The sequence below is a fragment of the Electrophorus electricus genome, chromosome 18 (assembly GCF_013358815.1).
Source record: "Electrophorus electricus isolate fEleEle1 chromosome 18, fEleEle1.pri, whole genome shotgun sequence".
Classification (NCBI taxonomy): Eukaryota; Metazoa; Chordata; class Actinopteri; order Gymnotiformes; family Gymnotidae; genus Electrophorus; species Electrophorus electricus.
Genome location: NC_049552.1, coordinates 1,396,222 through 1,423,721, shown reverse-complemented (window position 1 = coordinate 1,423,721; position 27,500 = coordinate 1,396,222). Strand labels below are relative to the sequence as shown.

At 49.1% G+C, this 27,500-nt stretch overlaps 3 protein-coding genes across 7 annotated transcripts in view; 1 reads left to right on the top strand and 2 right to left on the bottom strand.

The window, feature by feature from the left end:
• grk5l (G protein-coupled receptor kinase 5 like) overlaps nucleotides 1-20,337 on the bottom strand; it is a 38,133-nt gene extending 17,796 nt beyond the window's left edge. For all 4 annotated transcript variants that reach the window (XM_035536178.1, XM_035536179.1, XM_035536180.1 and 1 more), the window contains exon 1: nucleotides 19,116-20,337. In XM_035536178.1, coding sequence (XP_035392071.1) covers nucleotides 19,116-19,167 — 52 coding nt within the window. In that variant the 5' untranslated portion in view covers nucleotides 19,168-20,337. The remainder of the gene's footprint in view (nucleotides 1-19,115) is intronic.
• Nucleotides 20,338-21,722: 1,385 nt separating this feature from the next.
• lsm1 (LSM1, U6 small nuclear RNA associated) lies at nucleotides 21,723-23,388 on the bottom strand. Its single transcript, XM_027031862.2, has 4 exons — nucleotides 23,235-23,388; nucleotides 22,826-22,894; nucleotides 22,565-22,680; nucleotides 21,723-22,400 (listed from the first exon to the last, which is right to left on the bottom strand). The coding sequence occupies exons 1-4, from the start codon at nucleotides 23,278-23,280 to the stop codon at nucleotides 22,230-22,232; spliced, it is 402 nt and encodes a 133-aa protein (XP_026887663.1). The 5' UTR covers nucleotides 23,281-23,388; the 3' UTR covers nucleotides 21,723-22,229.
• A 419-nt stretch (nucleotides 23,389-23,807) lies between these two features.
• bag4 (BCL2 associated athanogene 4) overlaps nucleotides 23,808-27,500 on the top strand; it is an 11,825-nt gene continuing 8,132 nt past the window's right edge. The window contains exons 1-5 of one of the 2 annotated variants that reach the window (XM_035536190.1): nucleotides 23,811-23,874; nucleotides 23,955-24,151; nucleotides 24,815-24,937; nucleotides 25,023-25,193; nucleotides 25,631-25,891. In XM_035536190.1, the coding sequence (XP_035392083.1) occupies nucleotides 24,020-24,151; nucleotides 24,815-24,937; nucleotides 25,023-25,193; nucleotides 25,631-25,891 (687 nt within the window). In that variant the 5' untranslated portion in view covers nucleotides 23,811-23,874; nucleotides 23,955-24,019. Of the gene's footprint in view, nucleotides 24,152-24,814; nucleotides 24,938-25,022; nucleotides 25,194-25,630; nucleotides 25,892-27,500 lie in introns of both variants that reach the window. The other variant, XM_035536189.1, reaches the window with a different exon arrangement.

Sequence of the window (27,500 nt, the reverse complement as noted above, 5' to 3'; positions counted from 1 at the left end):
TGTGTGCTCTTTATCTGTACAGGACTCTTAATTCCTGGCAGGGTGACTGAGTAATCAGGCTTCTCCCCAACAACTAATCAGCAGTGTGGGAAGCATTTTTATAAAAAAAACAAAAACACTTGTCCATTTTTGTCATAAGACTTGTCTTTGAAGGCTGAGATATGCAAATGAACACACTAACTGTCTAACTAGCCGTCTAACACACGGCAACCTTTCTTCTGTGTTTTATAAACATGCTGTCCAGGACAGTCTGGACAAGTGTCCTGTGTGTGTGTGTGTGTGTGTGTGTGTGTGTGTGTATCTCCATGAATCATAAACAATTCTGCTTAAAACAAACATGTAACAGTGGTTTACCAACGCGTGGCAAGACCCTTCAGGACTCGTCAGGACTTTGGAGTGCGAGTGTGAGAAAACGTCACCATGGACTCTGGTTTTGGTTTTACACTCAGTGTTGAGCTGCACACACCGGGCTGTTCGCCCAGAGGCTAAAACCAGAACCAAAACAGTGATGGCTATGACCCGAAAGCTATTTCTCGCACACCCCAAAGTAAGTGCGTGTGGGTGTGTGCGCATGTGTGTGTGTGCACACATGCGCACACTCTCCAGGTTTCAGAATCATGTTACCTCATGAATGTCAGACACCAATCAAAGGTCAAGAAAGTTCACTTCCTATCATTACCCATAATGCCTGCAAACCTACTCAGTACCATCAGTTTCAGAGCAAACAGCAAAGAAAATTAGTAAACAAAGTTAGTAAGCAAAAGCGGTAAACAATTTAAACTCTAAACATTATTGTGTTTTTAGGACCGTCTTGTGTTTTATCGGGGGTGTGTGGAGGATGTCCAGTGTGTCTGGAGCTACCAAAGCTCTCAACTGTGAGGAACCTGGAGAAACATCTGACAGAGGACACAGAACTATAGATCACACACACACACATTTAGCAGCTTCACAATAACTAATATCACATTTTGTTTATGAAGCTGCCTTGTTCTTCACCATGTGACCTGCTGCCGCATGTTAACAGGAAGTGAACAGAAATGTCACACTGAAGCCATGAAACTTGTTTATTTGCATGTTTTTTCCCCTCAATAAATGTGCAAACATGTAAACGTGTAAACGTGATAAACTGTTGAAGGCGGGGCCTAAATGCAGTTTGATTGACAGCCACTGAGGTGAACAGGTCACTGGAGGGGCAGATGAGAGACAGGACATGAGACAGAACCCACACACACATACACACACACATACACATACACACACACATACACATACACACACACATACACACACACACATACATACATACATACATACATACATACATACATACATACATACATACATACATACATACATACATACATACATACATACATACACACACACACACACACACACACACACACACACATATAAATACACACACACTAACATATTTATCTGTGTGTGTCAGTGTAAATGTTGAAATAATTCACCAATACCTTATAATAGTCCAGCAACAGTAAACGCGATGGAAACCACAGCTGTCTGCCTCGCCTTCAAGACCAAATACAGAGTAAATTTTACTGACTACAGTTTTTAATGATGTCACACTTCACACACCGCACACACAGTTCGAGACGTCAGTCTAAATGTACACTGTCTAAACACACCCTGAACACGCTCTCAGACGTCACAGTCCAACTGTGCACTGTCTAAACACCCTGAACACGCTCCTAGACGTCACACTCTAACTGTACATTGTCTAAACACCCTGAACACGCTCATAGACGTCACACTCTAACTGTACACTGTCTAAACACCCTGAACACGCTCCTAGACGTCACACTCTAACTGTACACTGTCTAAACACCCTGAACACGCTCCTAGACGTCATACTCTAACTGTACACTGTCTAAACACCCTGAACACGCTCCCAGACGTCATACTCTAACTGTACACTGTCTAAACACCCTGAACACGCTCCCAGACGTCACACTCTAACTGTACACTGTCTAAACACCCTGAACACGCTCCTAGACGTCACACTCTAACTGTACACTGTCTAAACACCCTGAACACGCTCCTAGACGTCACACTCTAACTGTACACTGTCTAAACACCCTGAACACGCTCCTAGACGTCACACTCTAACTGTACACTGTCTAAACACCCTGAACACGCTCCTAGACGTCACACTCTAACTGTACACTGTCTAAACACCCTGAACACGCTCCTAGACGTCACACTCTAACTGTACACTGTCTAAACACCCTGAACACGCTCCCAGACGTCACACTCTAACTGTACACTGTCTAAACACCCTGAACACGCTCCCAGACGTCACACTCTAACTGTACACTGTCTAAACACCCTGAACACGCTCCCAGACGTCATACTCTAACTGTACACTGTCTAAACACCCTGAACACGCTCCTAGACGTCACACTCTAACTGTACACTGTCTAAACACCCTGAACACGCTCCTAGACGTCACACTCTAACTGTACACTGTCTAAACACCCTGAACACACTCCCAGACATCACACTCTAACTGTACACTGTCTAAACACCCTGAACACGCTCCTAGACGTCATACTCTAACTGTACACTGTCTAAACACCCTGAACACGCTCCTAGACGTCATACTCTAACTGTACACTGTCTAAACACCCTGAACACACTCCCAGACGTCACACTCTAACTGTACACTGTCTAAACACCCTGAACACGGTCCCAGACATCACACTCTAACTGTAGGGGAATAAATAGAAAGTAATTTTCTTGTAAGTTAATAGTCAAAACTAAAACACTCTGTAATCTTGTGGTATTTGACATAAACAAACTGAAGTTATGAGACGATTCACAGTCCCGATCCGCAGCCCAGCTGAGGGAGCAGAGAACCTCCGTGCACAGAGAGACATGGAGATGTAGACAGACAGACACGGAGACGCAGACAGACAGACAGAGACGCAGACAGACAGGAACAGGAAGTGTTGGTTTGTCCCATCTTAACGAGACAAAGGACAGGTGAAGGTGAAGACAGGACAGGTGACAAACCTTAGTAAACTCCTCCAGAAAAGTCAACATTAAGTGCACGCTTGTGCACACGCATGCACGCACACACACACAGAGCAGAGAGAAGAGGACAAATCTGATATATTAAGTAAACCAGCCTGTCTTTGGCATGTTGGAGTGGTTGTCAGCACATTTCACTCTTATCAGTAACTGTCAGGATCACGTCCAAGAATTCCAACCGTGGTAGGAGCACACACCGCCAGGCCTCGTGTGTGTGTGTGTGTGTGTTACCGTTTCCTCTTTCCCATTTTTCTTTAGTTAAATGCAGTAGCTTCTATATTTGTGCCTGGACGTCATTGGAAGTGCTCAGTTCAGCTCTGGGGAAGCAGCTGGCTGGTGGGCGCTGTGTGTGTGTGGGGGGGGTCCGTCAGACCGTGCTGACACAGTTCCTCAGGACACCTGCCCCACGCTGGGGCAGTACGACCTGCAGCACTGACCCCTGACCCCGACCCCGACAACTAGCAGCCAGAGAATCCATCCTCCTACCCACTACCCTCCTATAACTACAGTGAGCTGTGTGTGTGTGTGTGTGTGTGTGTGTAATATCTATGCCCTTCTTCTTACATTTACATTTATGGCATTTAGCTTCTTCTCTGCCAGACCAGCGTCTGGTCACATAGCTTCCCCTTCAGCTCTGCCTGCTCCGCCCCAGCATCTAATCCTCCATAATGGGCCGTGTGTGTGTGTGTGTGTGTGTGTGTGTGTGGTCTGTCTCCTCAACATGGTCTCGTTTCCGCATTAGATCAGCACGCATCACGGAGATGTCCATGACGGCGTGGATGTTTAGTCTGGGAAGAAACCCGACCAGAGCGGGTCCAGAACCCGGCGGATCCAAAACCTCGGGTAAAGCAGGAGGCTGGAGAGAAGAGTGTGTGGAACGTTCGGACCTGAACCGGCTGGTTCTTGGGAGTCCTTGTTTTCATTATAATCAATAAACTTCACAAGGTGTGTCCTCTGTCACTCACTCACACACACTTCTGAGTCTGACTAAGACATAGCGTTTATATTAGCCTCAGTGTCTAATTTGTTCCAGAAGGTTCACCGTGACTACACCCTCGGTTTTACGCCTGCCTTTTATGACGTCCATGACATCATTCGTGTTAAAAAAACCCCAACCCAAACCAATCTGCACATCCGGATGGTTTTAACCGAACAGCCCTGCTGACTGCGTTCTCACGCCAGGGTAGCTCAGGGACAGGGCGACCCCCACGCGCCCTCAGGGTGGAACCTCAGGTCATGGGTCAGAGTGTAGCATTCAAACACTCAGGAACAGTTGAAAGCAAAAGAACTACAGTGACGGCTAATATCAAGCCAATCGCACGTAACCCAGTCACTGTGTCACCCGTAACTCTCAATCACCCATAACCCCGTCACCCGTAACCCCGTGCCCTGTAACTCTCAATCACCTGTAACCCTGTCACTCACAACTCTGTTACCTGTAACCCCGTCACCCGTAACTCTCAGTCACCCGTAACTCTCAGTCACCCGTAACTCTCAGTCAGAAAGCACTCCAGCAAACTGTTCAACTGTAAACATGTCCTCTCATGTCTTGTGTGCAGCCATCAAAAAGCATTCCTTGGCATTGCTTAGCATTCCTTGGCATTCCTTGTCCATTGACGAGTAAGAGATGGTAATTATGGGTGAGGGCATTCCCAGGGTGCACCCTTGCTTCACGTCTCAACCCAAACCCCCATCTGGCCTAGACCAGCAGACTGGTCCAGGTACGCTACAGGAAGCGCAGACAAGCTAGTGGACTGAACTGAGAAACACTGCTCTGGTGTGTGTGTGTGTGTGTGTGTGTGTGTGTGTGTGTGTGGGAAGCCTTCCAGAATACAGTGCTTCCACTCAAATTAAACGGCAGTACCCCATATGTTACATTAACCCGGATTAATATGAGCACATACTGTGGCACACACCGCAACCTAGTTTCATTTGCTGAGAACAACATAATGCTTCCACTCAAATTAAACGGCAGTACCCCATATGTTACATTAACCCGGATTAATATGAGCACATACTGTGGTACTTTAAAGGGTAGTACAAACCATTTCTGCTGTTGCCCCTCTCGGCTGGGCTGAGGGACCTGTGTGTGTGTGAGTGAGTGAGAGAGAGAGAACTGTGCTCTGGAGTAGTTGTCCAGACAGACACATGTCACAGTGTTATAAACCATTATGAGTAAGAGAACGTCAGCGTGTGTGAAGGGTGTGTGAGGGAGTGTGTGAAGGTTGTATGAAGCAGTGTGTGAGGGAGTGTGTGAAGGTTATATGAAGAAGTGTGTGAAAGTTGTATGAAGCAGTGTGTGAGGGAGTGTGTGAAGGTCGTGTGAGGGAGTGTGTGAAGGTTGTATGAAGCAGTGTGTGAAGGAGTGTGTGAGTGTGTGAAGGTTGTGTGAGGGAGTGTGTGAGTGAGTGTGTGAAGGTTGAGTGAAGGAGTGTGTGAAGGTTGTGTGAGGGAGTGTGTGAGTGAGTGTGTGAAGGTTGAGTGAAGGAGTGTGTGAAGGTTGTGTGAGGGAGTGTGTGAGTGAGTGTGTGAAGGTTGAGTGAAGGAGTGTGTGAAGGTTGTGTGAGGGAGTGTGTGAAGGTTGAGTGAAGGAGTGTGTGAAGGTTGTGTGAGGGAGTGTGTGAGTGAGTGTGTGAAGGTTGAGTGAAGGAGTGTGTGAAGGTTGTGTGAGGGAGTGTGTGAAGGTTGAGTGAAGGAGTGTGTGAAGGTTGTGTGAGGGAGTGTGTGAAGGTTGAGTGAAGGAGTGTGTGAAGGTTGTGTGAGGGAGTGTGTGAAGGTTGTGTGAGGGAGTGTGTGAGGGAGTGTGTGAAGGTCGTGTGTGAGGGAGTGTGTGAAGGTCGTGTGAGGGAGTGTGTGAAGGTTGTGTGAGGGAGTGTGTGAAGGTTGTGTGAGGGAGTGTGTGAGGGAGTGTGTGAAGGTCGTGTGAGGGAGTGTGTGAAGGTTGTGTGAGGGAGTGTGTGAAGGTTGTGTGAGGGAGTGTGTGAAGGTTGTGTGAGGGAGTGTGTGAGTGAGTGTGTGAAGGTTGAGTGAAGGAGTGTGTGAAGGTTGTGTGAGGGAGTGTGTGAGTGAGTGTGTGAAGGTTGAGTGAAGGAGTGTGTGAAGGTTGTGTGAGGGAGTGTGTGAAGGTTGAGTGAAGGAGTGTGTGAAGGTTGTGTGAGGGAGTGTGTGAGTGAGTGTGTGAAGGTTGAGTGAAGGAGTGTGTGAAGGTTGTGTGAGGGAGTGTGTGAGGGAGTGTGTGAGGGAGTGTGTGAAGGTCGTGTGAGGGAGTGTGTGAAGGTTGTATGAAGCAGTGTGTGAGGCAGTGTGTGAGGGAGTGTGTGAAGGTTATATGAAGAAGTGTGTGAAGGAGTGTGTGAGTGTGTGAAGGTTGTGTGAGGGAGTGTGTGAGGGAGTGTGTGAAGGGTGTGTGTGAAGGGTGTGTGAGGGAGTGTGTGAGGCAGTGTGTGAGGGAGTGTGTGAGTGTGTGAAGGGTGTGTGAGGGAGTGTGTGAAGGGTGTGTGAGGGAGTGTGTGAGGCAGTGTGTGAGGGAGTGTGTGAGGCAGTGTGTGTTTACACTGGCTGGTGAGGGACTACGAATTACAGGATCTTAAGCCCCCATGGAAAAGCCCCAGTTGGGATTGAAGTGGGTCCAGCTACCCCTGCCCTCCCTTACTGCCCTTGGTAGCCTCAGGCACCTGGAGGTTAGATGGACACTGAACGAAACACCAGTGTGTCAGAGGTCACGACCCTAAATTAGTTTCACCTTCAAATCACGACCGAGTGAATGATTTATAAGCACAGCGAGTGTTTCGCAAAACACTGGCAAAACACTCGCGAGTGTTTTTCACATCTGTGTCCAGTGTCCTGGTCCGTGAGCGGCTCCACCCTGCGCTGAAGTCATGGCAGGTGACGGAGCTGTTTGTCAGCACCGTCACCGCAGCGGAGCTGACGAGCTCAGCCACGCGTCACACTGCTTCAACACAGGTGCCTGCTGCAGGCAGCTGATAAGACTGTGTGTGTGTGTGTGTGTGTGTGTGTGTGTGTGTGTGAGCCCCACCCCTGCATGGCGCAGACCAGTAGGAAGGAAGCGGCGCTCTCGTCACACACTTTACGACCGCAACGCAGAACCTCATAAAACAACACACACACACACAGACACACACACACACACACACACACACAGACACACACCGCAACCTAGTTTCATTTGCTGAGAACAACATAATGTGATGTGAAGTGTGTGTGTCTATGCTGTGTGTGAACACTTCTGAGTGATGTGGCGTGTGAACGTGAATGACATGTTGACAGTCAGATTGCAACAGCCGTCATCTCCATGTATGGTAGCATATTAGAGCAGACCCATACCAGCTTGTCTCACACACACACACGTGTGCACACACCAGGACTGGATACGCGGGGATCGTCTCACACACACACACACACACACACACACACACACACACACGGCTCGGACTCGCTGTCGGGCAGGAAACCTGGCCGAAGGTCACTCTGACATGCATATACACACACACACACACACACACACAAACACACAAACACACAAACACACACACAAACCCATACATACACACGCGCACACACACATACAGGCGCACACACACACACAAACACACACGGACACACCCACACACACAAAGGCACCCATGTGCGTGCACGCACACACAAACCCACCCATGCATGTACACGCGCGCACACACATGCACACACACACGTGTAACCCATCATCCTCTCCCACACGCTCACGCTTGTAAGCTACAAGAGCCAGAAAACCACATCCTGTATTATAGACAAACGGCATACAGACACACACACGCACACACATACACACACATACACACACACACACACACACACACACACACACGCACACACGCACACACACACACGCACACACGCACACACACACACGCACACACACACGCACACACGCACACACAGACACGCACACACAGACACACACCACTGAATCAGATTCAACCCAACATACCCTAATGTGTCATTATCGTTCACATCCCTGAATGACACCTCTCCTCTCACCAGAACCCGTGTGTGTGTGTGTGTGTGTGTGTGTGTGTGTGTGTGTGTGTGTGTATGTGTGTGTGTGTGTGTGTGTGTGTGTGCGTGTGTGCGTGTGTGTGTGTGCGTGTGTGTGTGTGCGTGTGTGTGTGTGTGTGTGTGTGTGTGTGTGTCTGTGTGTGTGTGTCTGTGTGTGTGTGTCTGTGTGTGTGTGTGTGTGTGTGTGTGTCTGTGTGTGTGTCTGTGTGTCTGTGTGTGTGTGTGTGTCTGTGTGTGTGTCTGTGTGTGTGTGTCTGTGTGTGTGTGTGTGTGTGTGTGTGTGTGTGTGTGTGTGTGTGTGTTCATCTTAAATTGTCACTTTTCTATTTAAATCACAGATTCCTTTTATCAGGTGAGAATGACACACAACTGACCTTTATCAACCCTTTAATAATAGGAATATGAAATGCAATAATGCAATAAAAAACACATGCACGCACATGTACGCAAATGCACACAGTATGAATGGTTTATTTCTGTCCTGGTGAAGTAGTGTATTCTAAGGAAGCAGTCCACACTTTAAATAATGGCTATTTGTTTAGTTCTGGGAATCCATTTGCAACTTCCCCAGGGGTGGAGTGTGTGTGTGTGTGTGTGTGTGTGTGTGTGTGTGTGTGTGTGTGTGTGTGTGTTGTAAACTCAACAGCGTGCAGCGAAACTAAACACTGATGCTCAGGAAATACTGGTCACACAGCCATGCATGGCCCCTCCCACCAGCAGGACGACTGACAGGGTGTGGCTTGGTCGTGACAGACAGGCGTGAAGACAGAGAGACAGACAGATTGAAGCTAGTTTGGCTATAAACGTCTCATATATCCACAGCCTGCGTTTACTGTCTTACAGCTCTCCAGACACAGAGGTCACTGTGGTTTGAGGGCAGATCTCCACACACAGAAGCTGCATACGTAGCACTGACCTCCACAGAGATCCACAGCGACCTGGGTTAGGACCGGAGCAGAGAGGTCACGCGTGTTTAGTTTACACGCCTGGAGGCCCAGAGATGACCCACCCACCTGGGCTCAGTGAAAACAAACCGGCTCCAAACATAGCGGTGTCTGCAGCGCACGTGCGTGTGTGTTTGAGAACCTTGCCGAGGCGTGACTGCACGAACACTGCCAGCAGTGAGAAGGAAACCGTCTGCTGTGAAGGTGCAGAGACCAACTGGGACAGGACAGGAGGGACTTTTGTTTTGGCGGGCCACTCTGACGTGGTTGCGGGTCTTTATTTTAACACTTCCTCTGAGCCATCAGATGTGAGACGTGAGCACAGGGGGAGCGGCTATAAAACAGCTCTATCACACCTAAAAGATTCAACAATAAAAGGAATGCTGACTATCTAGGAAACAGCATCTGTACACACACACACACACACACACACATATCTGATAATTCCTGCTTGTGATCGCAGCTCAGCTGAGCGCATGTTTCAGACACCTAGATTTGGTTTTTCCTCTGAGGAGGCGGAGCTCCCAACCCCTAACGTTAGCCAGGCTCCTCCCCTCTGGCCTGCACACCCTTCTGTGTCTTCAAGAGCAGATGGGAACTTTAACGCGTAACTTTAACGTGTCCCAAATGCTCCCTGATGTACGCAGTGACTAGGACCTCAGAGACAGTTTAACCTCAGACACACACACACACACACACACACACACACACACACACACACACACACACACACACACACACACACACACACACACACACACACACGGTGCTGGATGTGGTTGCAACCACTGCAAACACATTCAGGCTACTGTGTGACCTCAAAGTAATTCCGCAGTGATGATGAAACAGCATCACTTACAACAGTGAGACTAACAAGGTTGTGTGTGTGTGTGTGTGTGAGAGTGTGTGTGAGGATATATGGACATACAGTACATTATACAGTCCATGTCAGATTTTCCACATTACCACACACACAGTTTTTCTCAGGGTGGAGTGTGTAGGGCTCGTCCACTACAGTCATTCAACTTCCTGTACGGTCAGACTTCCAGCTCACCTCTCAACTAACAAAACCCATGAGAAAACAAACACACACACACACACGTGCACACACACATGCGCGCACACACACACACACACACACACACACACACACACACACACACACACACACACACACACACACACACACACACACACACATGAATTGTTATCCTGATGGGTCTCCCTCCTGGCATAGCGACATGGTCACTACACCTCACATCCACCAGTGAGAGAGAGAGAAAGCAGTGTTCTCTACGGGACCGGCACCAACGCTACGGGACCAGGACTGTTCGCGGGTGCTGATACTCAGACCAAAACACCAGACAAACATGAGCACACACACACACACACACACAAACATACACACACACATGCACACAGAGCACGGTTGTCGTGGAAACAGGGTTTCCTCTGCAAAATCTCAATTTCTTCTCCAACCGTACACCTCGACACCTCCTGTATGTGTCCACCTATTCTCCATCATCACTCTCTCCTCTCATCCTTCTCTCCTCCACATCCATCTCTCCCCCCCCCCGCTACTCTTACATTCCAGCACTGCGTTCCAGATGCACACTGGGATGTAAACAAATACCTGCAAACCAACACAGGCACTTCCTGAGATCAGCCTGAGATGAGCCTAATATGAGCCATCCCTTTTTGAGATGAGCCTAATATGACCTTGATATGAGCCTAATATGAGCCATCCCTTTCTGAGATGAGCCTAATATGAGCCTGCTATAAGCCATCCCTTCCTCAGATGAGCCTGAGACAAGCCTGAGATGAGCCATCCCTTCCTCAGATGAGCCTGAGACGAGCCATCCCTTTGTGAGCTGAGCGGAGCGTAAAACGCCGTGGCTCGGCCCAGAGCTCACACAGTGTGTGGTTGTGCTCCACGAACATCCTCTATCCCGCTGGGCTTTCTCCATACTGGCCTACGCATCCTCACTCAATAAAGATGTCACAGGGCTAACTCACGCTGTCCCTCATCAAGACAGATCATTGTGTCCTGGGTGACGAGGTCCACAGAGTGGCACATGTGTTGTGTACTGGAGAACAGTGTCTCCTCAGTCTCGCCCAGTTACACACAACAGAGTGAACAGGCCCAGGTTCACCCACGCCAGCAGCTCTGTCTCCCACACACACACACACACACACACACACACACACACACACACACACACACACAGAGCTGATCATTACCTCCTCTCAGAAGGCCTTTAAAAGGTTTACTGCCTTACATCACGCTACAACCCTCCAAGTGTGAGACAGAAGGACAGACAGACAGGCATTAAGACAAATAAACAAAGACGTCAAGACTCGTGCGGATGACATCACTCCCGTGTGTCATTACTGAGTCAACAAATGACTCGATCATGGACAGCCCAACAAAACAACAAAAACAAAACACACAGAAAGCAAGAAATCCAAGAAATTAAGTGATAATAACCCTGGTTTCTTGAACCCTATACACCATGGGACCCTATATGCCTATACACAGCTAACCAGTGGTTTTGAGATTAGTACACACACATATAACGTGTGTGTGTGTGTGTGTGTGTGTGTGTGTGTGTGTGTAAAAAATATATACCAGAATCTATGACAGCATCTCAAATGCAATCCAGTACTCACTCACACACAAGCAGGACTCGGGGTATTACACATACTTCAATAAAATCAGGAAACCTGAAAGGTCGCGATATGTAAAGGTAACCATACAATAATTAAAGAAGAAAACATCCTGTGTGAATGTGAACTACCCATCAGATCGTTCTACAGATCACCGATTCATTTTGCCTTGAGCTCAGGCAGCTGGACCAACATCCTGGGGAGGACTTTCAGTTTGTAAACGTGAACTATCCACCTCTGTGTACAAGACGGCTGTACCAAAACCCTGGGGAGGACTTTTACTTTGTAAACGTGAACTATCCACCTCTGTGTACAAGACGGCTGTACCAAAACCCTGGGGAGGACTTTTACTTTGTAAACGTGAACTATCCACCTCTGTGTACAAGACGGCTGTACCAAAACCCTGGGGAGGACTTTTACTTTGTAAACGTGAACTACCCACCACTGTGTAAAAGCAGCGTTTTCTCTTGGCCATGTTGTTTGTCATCAGAACAGTGTAGCGCTACTGGCCCTGATCTAAGCTTGTCTCCTGCCTGCTACCTCTTCTAGCCGTGTGCTCATAAGAATTCCCGCCCCAGGCTTTTGAAGGTCACGGTAAAGGTCATGCTGGGTTCACCATTGTGTCACACTGCGTCCACTTCTACATCGAGCGAGGCCACCGAGTCTCCAGGTGTCACGCTCATGATGTAATCGGTGCGTTCAGTTGCAGAATGCGTGCTATGACTGCCAGCATTCATGACCTGTTGGAACCTGCTGCGTGCTCTAATGAAACAGCTTTCACTGTGCGCGTGCGTGTGTGTGTGTGTGTGTGTGTGTGTGTGTTCACAACCACAGTTGCTCTGTTCCTCAGTTTGATAAGTACATGAAAACCAAATCACATGTAGAATTCTCGCAGCGTCTGGAGAAGACAAAAGATGCAACAGAATGGCTCCGTTCCCAGGCCTGGTGAGAACGTGGAAACACCATGCATTTAGGACTCTTACCTCTTGTCTTAGATGTTAGGAATTTTATGAATTGGAGCTTGGAGGAGCTGAGATTAGTTGATATTATCTGAGAGGAGCTGAGATGATCTGATATTATCTGAGAAGATCTGAGATATTTGATATTATCTGGGAGGATCTGAGATTATCTGAGATTATCGGGGAGGATCTGAGATTACCTGGGAGGATCTGAGATTATCTGAGATTATCTGGGAGGATCTGAGATTATCTGGGAGGATCTGGACTCTTGTCTCGTCCAGGTGATAGTGATGGCTTTTATCAAGCAGACTCGGAATAAAAGCGTGTTCATTCCTAACGAGCCCTGTCCGCACGTCTGGAGCAGCCAGACACAAACTTTGCTCCACTCATCTTCTTTAGTACAAAACCATTTCCCACAATTCTGCTGAACAAACGCAGACATCACGACTTCTTACCCCTGTCCTCGACCTGCTTGCTTCCACTGACCAAGCACCTCAGCCCAGGGCCTGCACGTGCAGAGCAGGACATGGAGATCCCACACCTGGAGATCCCACACCCGTTCTCTGAGCCGTCACTCTGGGATCTCCAGGCTCTACTACAGATAAAAGTCCTTTACATTTTTAACATTATTTCATTAATGTACCTGGGGTGTAAACAAGAAAGTGTAACATGTTAATAATGTCTGAACGTTGATTGGTTTCTAAATCACAGGTGAGAGCCTCTGAGACCATGTGGACATCTAAAGTGAACTTCCTAAAACTGAAGAGAATCACGGCGAACACGGCTGACTTCGCTAATCTGTGGTCCCGGACCTTCGGCTAGGAAACGGAACGGAGTCGAATTCTTGCTCTCATTCCACCCAGATTTGTCAAATCATGATGTCCCAGTAAAAGCCAGAATCCTCCCCCCTCGTGCAACCACGGTGCTCCGCCACGGTGTGTGCCGGGACCATCCGACTGTTACCACCGTAACAGTGATGACGGCACTTACACGAGGGTCTGAATCCCCCCTCCATCTCCACACGTCTGGATCTCCGCCTTCAGCATGTGCAACAGCGCATGCATTTAACACGTCACACACCGAGACAAGCTGAGCACAAACAGCACAAAATGGACAGCCATGTCAGACTTGTGGGGACCAGTCACACAGACCGGACAGCAGGACAGGACACGCTCTTCTCTGGAGGAGCGCCTCAACACCAGAGCTTTGACCTCCACAGCTCCTCACAAACGTTACTGATTTATACGCCTCCAACACAGCTGTGACTCAGCTCAGCTCCTGTGAGTTTGGAATGGGGGTATTAGAGTGGGGGGGGGGGGGGCATTAACTGTGCAGTGCTGGGGAAAGACAGGAGCAACACAGGAGCACCAGGGAGATGTTTGCGGATGCTCCAGTGAGAATGTTTAGCGGTGTGACACAGGAGAGTCTCCCAAGGGTCAAAACATCTGGAGAAGGGTGCACACAGCACACGTTTCTCTGAGCACCGTGACTACAGCCTGCGCGTCACATCTCTGACTCCGCCCACCTTCTTCGGTGGTATATCTTCTGCACACCTGCCCCTTGGGTCTGGATTGAGCAACTCACTGCATCAGTGAGAACCGGGTCAGTGATGACAAGCCTAGAACACCAGAACGGAGCTCACAGCTGCAGCATTCCCATCGGAGCAGCCTTGTCCGGACGATCGGGCTGAACCGGACCCCAGAACATCAGAGCGAGCTCCATTTGTTACCGAGCCAAAACGCCCTTCACTTGGGCCAGAACCAGAAGGGAGTGTGTGTTCCAGTCTGGCACACAAGAAGCTCGCGGAGCTGGAAAATACGACTGCTGCACAGTGATGCAACTTTGGCAGTATTGCCAGAACCAGGCCAGAACCAGGCCAGAACCAGGCCAGAACCAGGCTATAGCAGAACTTGCCCAGAGTCCTCTCTTCTCTCCCAGCATGGGGTCAGTGACCTGCTCAACACACAGCAGCATTTCTCTCTTTCGCTCGCTCTCTCTCTCTCTTTCAGCTGTATTTGCATGGGTCCGGGTGATGTGTCTCTCTCTCTTTCGCTCTCTCTCTCTCCTGCCATTCTCTTTCTCTCCCCTCCTCGTCCTTTCCGTTCTCTCTCTCTCTCTCTCTCTCTCTCTCTCTCTCTCCTTGCTGCTCAGGGGGTGGAGAGAGAGAGAGAAAGTGCCTGTCGTCATGGGTTACGGCTTGTGCTCCACGCTGCCTGAATCGTCAGAGAGGGCTGGGGTCGGATTACACGCTAGCTCAGGAATTCATCCCCCTCCGCACACACACACGCACACGCACACACACACACACACACACACGCACACACGCACGCACGCACGCACGCACGCACACACGCACGCACACGCACACACACGCACACACACGCACGCGCGCACGCAGGAAGGCTCTTGTACTTCCACCAAATTTCCCTTAGCACATGGAGAAAAACGAGATGAAGAAATACACTCGGGGACGTTAGAGAGTAATACTGAAACACACACACACACACACACACGCCCAATATCACTACCGAAGAGTTGAGATCTAAATAATCCCAAAATTCCAAATATAAACAGGAAATCTGAAAGTCTCCAACGCTGCTGAAACCATTGTGCACATGTCACCATCTCCCACCTTGAGACATGTCCCACACCCGACACGTCCCGGTGCATGAGCGTGTGAAGGACGGCCTCACCAGACATAAACGTGTCGGAGCAGTGAGAGACGCACGTGGCCTGGAGCCACTGGTATGTGGCATGGTTTGACCAGTTAAAAAGGGAACAGAAAGGCTCATAGCAACAGGCTGATGCCAGCAGAACAGAAGTCCGACACCAAACAGCCCGCACCAGGGTTCCCCCACCACGTGCTGCTAGTACCACTCTCCTAAAGACCCAGAGATGTTCATTTATAGTTTCCAGCTCCATTTCCAATAAAAAATGAACATATAATAACACCTCCGTGAAATAAATAGCAAAAATATTCCAAAGTGATGTGAGTGATGGGGTTTTTCGCCTGTGCTTTGGGTAAGTAACTGATCCTGTGTCTTGTGTCTGGGTGTGACTCAAACACACTGCATACACACTAGGAACCCATCCATCAGAACCAGACAGACTGCACAACTGCATGGAATGTGAACAGATGTTGATCACGTGTACCTACAGAGTTATACATCAGTGATAGGTAAGATGTACGTGTGAGAGCTAAGGGGTGTGAACTCTTCACAGGTTTGTGACCCAATATGACTGATGACGAGCTGAAACAGCCAGACAACAAATCTCCCAGATCTCACGCATCCGGACCACACCTGCACCCTGGGCTGATGTCCGTATCACTCACAGGCCAAACCCGGGAGGGTTCTGTGCTCTGCGTCAGCGCAGGCCCGGCGGGTCTCCTGGTCCCTTCAGTTCTGTCCGATTTCCTTTACTCAGTTTCAGAGTTTGCTAAATGCTTCGCTGACGCCATTAAACATTTATTCATCCGGAGACGTTTCTCCGTCCTGGACACTCAGTGAATTTCAGCACTTTAAGAAATGAACTGCGCTCAATTCAAAAGATATCTTAGCAGATCCTTGTATAAATAATTCATACATCATAAGATTAGGATGAATTATGGATTGCAGGCGCACAGTCAGCTGCTAAATCCTGATGTTGAGTCTTCATGCCCAAACACACCCCAGGACAGGCAGTAATGGCGTCGCCGACAAGCCTTGTGTTTGCTTTGGGCCGGACGGGTCCTGGCGCAGCTCTCTAGTGATTTCGGAAGCACGGCTTCGGCCGTGTAAACAGACCGCGCAGCTTGTAAACTCACCCTTTCCTGTTATCTGCTGTGAGCTGGATATTTGGACCAGAGACGGCATGCCTGTTACCTCCACAGAGCAAAACCCAGGGCCATCAACAAACCAGGGAGGGGTAAACTTGTAAAGATTCATCGCTCATCTGCGAATTGATTAATAACACACACACACACAAATGCTCGCTCACTCAGCTGGGCTAAAGGCGTACACAAACCAATAAACAAACTCGCATTGTAAGCACCCCCCCACCCAGATCTTCTGCACGTGCACCGAGGATCATCACAAAGGCGGGCAAAACCTCACACACAGCAGCTCCACACACAACAGCCTGCTGCTTTTAACCACACACACACACACACACACACACACACACACACAAACTCAATGACGAACGCAAAAGCTGATAGAAAGAAAGTTTTAAAAGAGTAAAAAATAAAAGACAGGAAACAGACTGCTGATCAGAAGGAGGTGGGCAGGATGTTTAGCTGGGCAGGCGGAATCAAAGGCATTCCCATCCCATGCCATCCCATTCCGAGTCCAGATTCCTGCCATCCATCTTTTTATCCTGCCACAAGTCTTCATTTACCCTGATCAACAACAAAGATGATCGGTGAACATGGACAGTGAGTGTGAGTACTGAATCACAATGGAGACCACAGTGAGTGTGAGTACTGAATCGCACTTCAGACCCACAGGGAGTGTGAGTACTGAATCACAATGGAGACCACAGTGAGTGTGAGTACTGAATCACAATGGAGACCACAGGGGGTGTGAGTACTAAATCGCACTTCAGACCCACAGGGGTGTGAGTACTGAATCACAATGGAGACCACAGTGGGTGTGAGTACTGAATCGCACTTCAGACCCACAGGGAGTGTGAGTACTGAATTGCACTGGAGACCACAGTGGGTGTGAGTACTGAATCACAATGGAGACCACAGTGAGTGTGAGTACTGAATTGCACTGGCGACCACAGTGGGTGTGAGTACTGAATTGCACTGGAGACCCACAGGAGTGTGAGTACTGAATCACAATGGAGACCACAGTGAGTGTGAGTACTGAACTGCACTGGCGACCCACAGGGGTGTGAGTACTGAATCGCACTGGAGACCCACAGGGGTGTGAGTACTGAATCACAATGGAGACCACAGTGAGTGTGAGTACTGAATTGCACTGGCGACCCACAGGGGGTGTGAGTACTGAACCGCACTGCAGACCACAGGGTTAGCAGAACCTGTGCCTGATTGGTCCATTGACTCCATATTTTGCAATCTGACAATGACACAATTATGAATGACATAATTAAAGCTGATGACTGTGAAGACACGTCCTCCTGAGACAAAACTCAGAAGTGGGCGGTCCGCTTGCTAAACTTGGTGTTACACATGCCATTTCGGTTTCCGAGCACGAGTAGAACATTTCGTCGTCATCACGCATATCCCGTTTACACAGCCTAGTTTGACCAACCAGGAAGGCACAGAAGCTCCAGTCCGTAGGCCCTCGGCCGGCCAGTCAGGAAAAAAAAGAATCCCTGCCTCTCTGGGGAATCTGTTTCCCACGACTATAAATTATCTGCCCTCAACATAAGGCACCAAATTCTTACTCACACTGAGCTGAAATAAAACCCTGTAACGGGTACAAGTACCGATCTCTCTTGCATTTAAATCATCTCAAACGACTAATCAGACTAGAAACGAAATTTCATTTTAAGATACGTGCAATTCCGTCCACAGTGAAGTTAACGCATACATCACATAAACGTACCGGCGTGTTACTGAAACGAGTCGTTTGATATTTCCCGACCCGGTACGTCCTCCCGGTAATCTGCTCCAACGCCGCGCTACACCGAGGGCCTTACGGGAGACGTCACTCCGTTACAGCGGGGGCCGTGCACCCCTTTTACACTTCGCACGCGGTTAAAACGATGCTCCGCGAGTCCGGTCTCCCCGTTAACACACAGAACCGGACCGGTCGCGTGACAAGGCCGTGGGTCCCAGCAGCAGGACAGGAAGTAACGGTTCACTGAGGCTGCAGCGGTAGATACCGACGCTACATAACGTTGTCTGTCTCGTGTGTGCAGGGTTCACGCGATGTCCAAAACGACGTGTGAAGCGCGTGAAGGACCGGTAAGCGCCGGGGTATGCGGCTGTCACAGCGTGGCCTTTTCTTTACACGCAGCTCACGACAAACCGTCCCCCGGTCATGAACGCATCACACGAGGACGAAGCCATAGCTGTCTCAACACGGGGCGTTCGCGTCCGTGCCAAACGCGTGCGGCACGGGCCACCTCCGTTATCCGTGTGAACCGCGTTAAACGGATGCGGGAGGCTGATGTCTGCCGGGATTAGGGGTCAAAGCCCAGCGCGTCTGAACTGGCGGAGGTTATAACGGGTCCGCCGGCCTGCTGAAACCGACCGCAGCGATTACCATTCAGGAACCGCGCGAGCCCCATCGTGAACGAGCGACAAAGCCCCAGCAGCACACGGCATCTGTTCAACGGTCCGACAAGGAAGATTACATCATCAGCACGGGCGCACGGGCACCGAGCTCTGGCTTCTCGGTGCCGTGAAATGTCAATGCGGACGGTACGCGCGCGGTTCCCAAATTCACAAGAATATCCCCCAATGATAGTGGAAACTTACCCTCTCGCGCTTTCAGGAGCACCGTGTTGGCAACGATGTTCTCCAGCTCCATCAAAATCCCCCGCGAGAGCGCCGTACAAGCCGAAGAAGGGCACGCAGCTCCTCGCTCCTCCCCGCCGATCCGCTGTTTTCCCCCGTTTGCAAGATGACCGATCAAAGCCCGAACATGTTACACGGGCGACACGCGCACGCATCTGCCGTAGCCGGAGCCGCTGGGGTGCACGCACGTCTCGGGCACACGTAGGGGTAACATCGCCGACCGTAAAAAACGTTCCCGTGCGCCCGATTCAGCAGCGAGTCCCATTCAAACCGAGTATGCTATAGAATCGCGCGCAGGGGGGGTGGCGGTGGTGGTGGGGGATCCGCGCGCCGGAGAGCAGGCCGCGATGCACATCCGCTGGTGATGCACAGCAGAAAGAAGATGAGGAAGCCCTGGCCAGGTTCGCTCGCGAGCTCCCCGCGCTGCAGGCTGTCACTGAGAGCGTGCTCGCTCTCTCCGCGCCCGGTCACACTAGGGTTGGGTTTCTGCTTTCAGTTGTAGCTTTTGGCCGAGTCCCCGGCGGCATGCCCCGTGCCTCCGGTAGGGCTTTCGGTACGCCGAAGCGCGGTGTCGCACGCAGAGCTAAAACGCGAAAGGAAAACTAAAGCGCCAGATGTGGCACGCGGGCCTGAACGGGCGCCCAGAAGAAGGAAATGAAGAGCATCTCGGTGTGTTTCGTGGTTGCCATGTTCTTGGCAGTCCGTGCTGTCCGGGCGTAGGAAGGGGCGTGCTCTGGAGCTCTGACGCACGGGCCTCGAGGAGCGAACGTGCACGACTATCAAAGGATATTTGATAGCGGTGCATTCGTACCTCTCTCGCGCTCGTCCGCTAGGGCGACGCAGTCTCCGTTTTACCGCCTCTGCGTGTCGACTGGGAGCCACTGGAGCACGAGCCCAGCGGAGCAGACTGGTGTCGGAGCGGGAGAGGGTGCCGCTCCTTACCCACGCGCTACACAGGGCGAGCGTGCTTCGGGAGGAAGAAACGGTTCGCGTGGAGTTGTGTTCCTACCCGGGACCAAAACCCAAACAGCGCGCGGTTTCCGTGTTTTCAACCGTGACACCTACACGCATCAGTCCGAAAATCGTGCGCTCGTGTACGGTGTCATAACCGGCAAGCACGCGCGTGCTATATCCCAATAGTGAGAAAACTGCCGGTTCTCCCCCACGACTCAGCGCGAGACAACGTTTGGTGTGCTTTTGAGGGTGCGCGACCAGAAACGCGCGTGCTCTTTTAACTAAATAGATTCCGGTTCACTTAAAACACCTCACGCACACATCCGTTACTGAAACACCTTTCAGGAAACGAGCCTTTTTATTTTTTATCTCGTGCACTGAAACTGGTGCAGTGACGTGCTTACTGTCCGTGACAGCGGCCCCCGTCACTCACTCACGCACACACAAAGGTGCACGCAGACCCGGTGAAGACCGAGCCTTATCACGCGCTCACCAGTGTTTTGTAGAATATATTGTGCAAAACTGAGCTTGCTCGCTGACAAACTTGTGGCTCATACAAACCATTCACTCTTAGCGTATAGCACGAGACTAACCTCGAGGTTGAAATACACTCATCAGACACTTTACTAGAAACGTCACGTCAACAGTGGGGAATTTCTGAGCACAGGACTGTTTAAAACATGTGAAACATGGAGCAGCTCAAGACCCACAACCCGGTCAGTGTTCATGTACTGAAACCTATCCATCACCCTCAAGTCTGGCGGCCCTGGTCCGACAGAACCTGCCCCGGCCCGAACGGGTGGAGCTGGCCGACAGACAGGACAGCCTGCGCTCGTCTACTTACAAAACTCACAACGTCGGTGCAGCTAATAAAGTGGACAGCGAGTAGAGGTGACAACGTATACGCAGAATCTGTACAAATGTAAACAACTCAAGACAGCGAAATATTAGTTTGCGTTCTTTGGGCTACTGGAGATAAGTAAATTCTTCTAAGCCCTGGCGAAGCAGGAAATGCAACGTGCTACCAAAAAGGTTTTGTTTTTGAGTGACAGCTCATGAAGCTTTGAAGGTGTAATAGCTGAAATATGACACATAAGAGGGGAACTTATTTTTGTTTTGTTTTTGTGTTTTGTCAGTGCTTGATAAAGGTTTTGGGGAAATCTCACACTTAGATTTGGCGGCACCCAATGGTACAGGAAGGAATTATGAAACCTCTCAGTCATGCAGTGCTCATCAACTGGCCTTAAACAGCAGCACGCAATAGATGTTTGCGTAAAATATCTTTATCCAAACATCTCACAGCACAAGTATGCTGAAAGAAAACTTTAGAATAGCCACCCGTTTCTGACATGTGCATGATTGTGATGACGCGAGTCATCATTTTTACTTACTGTTTGTAAAGCAGAAGTGTTAAGTGTAAGCGTGGGTTTCACTCTGGCATCCTACACTGAGCCCTCCCCTAAATAGTCTCTGGGCAAGTCAACAGTCGCAAAAAACTAGCCAACGTTTCTTTAAAAGTCTTGGTAATTTATGCACAAGCAGCTAGGCATAACAGAACACACACACACACACACACACACACACACGGGAAAGTGTCACAGATACACAAACTTATTACGTCTGAAAGAACATTTAATTGGTCTGTCATAAAAATAAAATGTTTAACAAAAAGCTAAGGCTGTGTCCTAAGGACAACTAAGCAACTCACTCAAAGGCCAAGACATCTGATCATTACAAAATAGGTTTAATAGAACAAAAATATTTTCAGTGCTGTATAATGTAATTGTTCATGCAGCATACCAACATAAAAGCCACCATAACATATGGAGAACACAAACACAGAAAGGCAGGAGGATGAGCGTTTCTGTTTGGTCCATCATCCTTTCCTGTATGGAGTCAGCCATAAACAAAAGTAAAAGATGGCAGGCAGTCATCATGTCGTGCGTGATCTACATAAACCGCTAAAACAAACAAACCAGCCACGATCACACTCTTCTCTGCGATGCTACATCAGAAAGGTCAGATTTGTGTAAAATTTAAATATACCATCACTTCACCTCAAACATAAACATGGGCTAAAACTGAAAAGGGTTGGGGGGAAATGTCAAAGTGAGCCATGTTTCAGAAGTCATCCAGCGTGTCAGCTTTAGGCATGGACAAGCCACGTTCCTTCACTGCCTGGAGCTTCAGCCTCTCTGACTCCAGCTTGGCCTGCTGCTCCATGCGCTGCTCCTCCAGAATCTCCTCGATGGAAACTCTCTGCAGGATCTGGTCACACTCTTTATCGAGGTCCTAGAAAACACCAACGGTTCACAAGGACTGCAGCCTGAGCCAAGGTCAAACTGAACTACACCTGAGCTTCACTTTAGCGTGCGTCATCTTATTCACAAGCCGACTACAAACGTCTGATTTTTGCGTTGACCTTTCGTGAGTGCGAGCCACATGGCTGTACTTACTACTTCTCCAAGCAGGACAACATTTTCTCCTCTAACGACGAATATCCCTCGTGGTATGTCTCCGAATTTTTTGCCGACATGGATACGCTCCACCGTTTGATGTAAAACTAAATTGGCTGCAAAACAAAAACAGATTAATTTGTCAAACCAGTACACAGGCTGTAATTCTATTCTCAGGTACTGAGTGCAGTCACAACACCTTTAAACAGAAAAGCATAAATAAAAAACATAATGAAATATAACCGTGCCAGGCTTACGTACCAAACTGATCTATGCTCCTTAGGATTCCAATTAACGTTCTCCCATCTCTGAGCAGAACAAGGTGTTTTTCTGAAAGATGAAACAACTAATCATCTCCATTACATTCTCTCTGTCTTTTTTTTTTGTTGGTAAATTCAGGTGGCTATTCTAGGGCAACCTGAAACAACAGGAACAACTTGGAACATGCTGCAAACAGGACACCCGTGGTATCTATATACCGTTGAACAGCGTGTTGCATTAGTGCAGTAGTTACAGGAGTGTGTGTTTCAGCAGAAGGAAGACACCACAGCGGGACTTTTATGTGCGTTTAGATCAGCATCGCTCCCAAACAACGCCGACATGTCTTTGCTTCTGTCTGTGTGGACGCCAACTCCGCACAAAATAAAACTCACTCGAGGGGCCAACTTACTGTCAATGTCCTCGATGAGGCTGGCGGTCCCCGGCATGTAATTCATTTTGATGTCATTTGGGTGTATTTTTGGCGTAAAGCTTCAAGCCATGAACCATTTGAAATATGTATTCTTACTCCGCAGGAAGTCGCGTCGTTAGAAGTGCTTCCGGTTGAATTGACCCTTTAAAGTCTCGAGTCAGGCGACTGGCTCGCGCATGCGCACACGCTGTTGGTCGTTGTGACTTGTCCGGAATCCTCGAAACGGCACCATGCTTTACAAAATAAAAGTCCCCTACTAACACTATTTAAACTGTTAAGAACGTTGCGGTCTGCCAGACAAGCGTTACCCTGTGCTCATCTGTTATTGGCCGTTTGGTTTATCCTGTGTTCGTTTGTGATTAGCTGCTTAGTTTATCCTCTACTCATTTGTGACTGGCTGTTTGGTTTCTCCTGAGCTCGTCTGTGATTGGCTGCCTGGTTTCTCCTGAGCTCGTCTGTGATTGGCTGCTTGGTTTCCCTTGTGCTCGTCTGTGATTGGCTGCCTGGTTTCTCCTGTGCTCGTCTGTGATTGGCTGCTTGGTTTCTCCGTCTCTGGTCAGTTTGACAGTAGTACTTATGTCTGAGTGTTAAAGTCAAATTGGGAAACTCTTTTATTAACGTACGCAGAAGAACAAAAACGATTTCATGTAAATGTGAGTCGTTAAAATATTGTTGTAAAGGAACTCTTTCGCCCTCCAGGTTGCAGTTTGTTAGCGGAGCTGGCGTGTCACTCAGAGCGGCTGAGTGAGGGCGGTTAGCCCCGGATGGCATACGGTTCAGCGGGCGACGACAGGAGCGGTGCTGCGTGGCTTATGCAGCAGCAGATGCAGCCCGACCATAAATCACCCTGGGCGTCCAGCTACAGCGCGGAAAACAATACCTGGAACAACGCGATGGTAAGTCCGCGGAATCCGAGTAGCTAGCTAAGATAGCTAAGCTAGCGGGCTAACTGATGTGTGGACGGAGTCGATTATTCGGCGTTAGCTGGGCTAGTAGCTACTTTCTATCCGGCCGAGCCGGATTTCTTAACCTAGATAACTGTAGATACCGTCGCACCAATAAGCCAGCTGCTAAGCTATCTAGGCCCAGCTGGCTAGCCGCATCTTCAATCAAAGTTAGACGCGGTAATGCTGCCGATAGCTGGGTGGCTAAGCTAAGCTAAATTAAGCTAAGCTACCTGAGGTGAATAATAGAACATGCAAACTCTTCGCGCGCACGGGCTGGCCGTTGTGACGGTTTCCCTCGAGCTCTGCTCGTAGCGGTTACACCTCCCTCCTTTTATTCATAACAGACCTGACGCCTGAATGTGTAGACTGCTGATAGTGTGATCTTAGGCTTCACAGGTCCTGAGCTAGGAGCTGCGGCCGCTAGCGGGGAGAGCCGTGTTAGCGGTGACTTTGACGGTGTCGTTGGTGCTGCACTAGCATAGCTAGCAGTAACTGCCGCCTTATAACTTTTTAGAGTTTCCTTCAAGCATCAAAACAGTGTTGTTAAAGTTTTTCCCCCCCTCAAGTACCGAAGCAGGTGTGGGATTTCCAAATGTGCCCTCTTATTTGTAGGAGTCAACTCCTTACTCTGGCTACCCGGGCTATTGGTACTCCCACGCGCATACGGCCGGACCCTACGGTAACGCGTACGCGCCTGCAACGGAGGTCAACGGGCACGCGCCCTACAATCCCCAGGTATCGTGCCGCCACGCGCCTCCTTACGTGCCGTCTCAGTAAGTAAAACGCATGAAAAAGCACGCGTCGCTGTGTCCGTCTCCAGGCTATGTCGGGCTATCCCAATGGGGTGTACAGTCCGGGGCAGTACACGGCCAGCGTGCTGCACCCCTCCAGCCCTTTCTACTGTGGCGATCAGCTGTCTCCAAGGCAACCTCAGTATCAGGGATGCCCCGACCGGAGCCCCGCGACTGCTGCTCAGCCTCACTACCCTGGGGTAGGTGTCCGACCAGAAGTGATATCAGAAAGTGCTTTTAGCAGGTGCCACATGGCCTGGTGGAGGTTTAGGCTGTAAGACAGGAGGTGAAATGTTTACTTGGTGCTTTTACATTTTTTTTTTTTGGTTTTTGTTGGTTGGTTGATGAAGCCAAAACAATGCACAAAAACAACACTGGCAGGGCAGGGTGAACTATCCTAACCCCCAGCAAACACAACTGAACCCAGACAGACACAGTTCTTCCCCAACATCCTCCGTATATATAACTGAGGTGTTGTGATTTAAAGTGGTAAGATGTTCCTGAGAGGTTGTCAGATCTCAGCTGTGTGCCTTGTTAATACCATCCAGGACTGCAGCATATGGGCCTGATCTGCTTGGGTGTGTGAAGGTATGAACACACCCTGATCCCAACACCGTCTCTGTCGTTCTTCCTCCAGGCTCCTGGTTATCCCACTGCCTCTTACCCGCACTATGGAGAGGGGTGTGCCCCTAACCCACCCTACCCCGCCCAGCCAACGATGCACTCCCGCCCCCAGCCTGAAGCCTGGCCCCACTCTGGAGGGTACAACCCCGCCCCGCCCCAGCAGCAGTGGCCGCCTGGCACCCCTCCACCACCCCACGGGCCCTACACCAACCACGTGAGGCCTGCACACCCTCCACCCTGGAGAGGGCCTGCACCACCGCCCTACGAACACAAGGTATCTGCCGCTCCCCACTCTGTTCTGGCGCACATGCACACTCACTCACACACTCACTCACTCACAGGTAAAACTTGGAGAACAGTTTAGAGTAAGCACATTCCAGGTGACCTTGAGTGACCCTCTGTTACTCTGTAATGCTATTTGTATAACGAAGCTCGTTACAAATAAATTGACTGACTTTGAATTTTTTGTTTATAAATATAAATTGACTGACAACAGCTGTTTATTTTTAATATATAAAAACAAACAAACACACACACACACACACACACACACACATATATATATATACACACACACACATACATACATACATATATAGCTGTAAAAAAAAATAAGAGAGGACTACAAAGTTATCAATTTCTCTAGTTTTACAAGTGATGGGTCTGTGTTTGGCCTGGCTGAGCAGTTTTGTGTTATTCTATACTTGCAACATTTCTTCCAAATTCCAGATAAAAATATTGTATTTTAGAGTATGTTTTTTATGAAAATGACTATTGGTCAAAATAACAAAACGGTTACAGAAATTTCTGACCACAAGTAATGCAAAGAAAACAAGCTCATATTCATTTATAAACAACACAGTACTAATATTTCAATTTAGAATGAGTCAACAAATCAGTATTTGTTGGAATAACCCTGATTTGTAATCACAACTTTCATGCATCTTGGCATGCTTTCCACCAGTCTTTCACATTGCTGTTGGGTAACTTTATGCTGCTCCTGGCATAGAAATTCCAGGAGCTCTGCTTTGTTTGATGGCTTGTGACCATCCATCTTACTCTTGATCACATTCCAGAGTTTTTCAATGGGGTTCAGGTCTGGAGATTGGGCTGGCCATGATAGTGTCTTGATCTGGTGGTCCTTCATCTACACTTTGATTGACCTGGCTGTGCGACATGGAGCATTGTCCTGTTGAAAAAAACAATGATCAGAGTTGGGGAACATTGGAAGAAAACTTGCTTTATTCTGCTCTGACAAGCACACTTAGTTTTGTAAATGGCTTGATTCATGTGTCTTTCACAAAGACAACTCTGCCCAATTCCAGCCTTGCTGAAACACTCCCAGATCATCATTGATCCTGCACCAGATTTCACAGTGGGTGCGAGACACTCTGGCTTGTAGGCTTCTCCAGGTCGCCGTCTAAACCATTACATGACCAGGAGTTGGACAAAGCTGAAAATTGCACTCATCAGAGAAGATGACCTTACTCCAGTCCTCTATGGTCCAATCCTTATAGTCTTTTGCAAATTTCAGTCTGGCTCTTCTTTGCTTCTCATTGATGAAGGGCTTTTTTCTAGCTTTGCACGACTTCAGCCCTGCCTCCAGAAGCCTGTTCCTCGCTGTGCAATTCACCCCAGCTGCTGCATGTCATTCTTTTTGTAGGTCACTTGACATCATCTTAAGGTTGTTAAGTGACATTCGAATGAGGTGGCGATCATCATGGTCGGTAGAGAGTCGTTTTCGACCTCCTATGTGTTTGCTGCTTGACCTTTTTCTTATGAGCCATATTTTTTGAAATTTTGAAGATGGAAGGAACCTGATGCACACTGTATCCCTCTGCCAGTAAAGCTACGAGTGAACCCTTCTTTTCCTCATTAAGAAC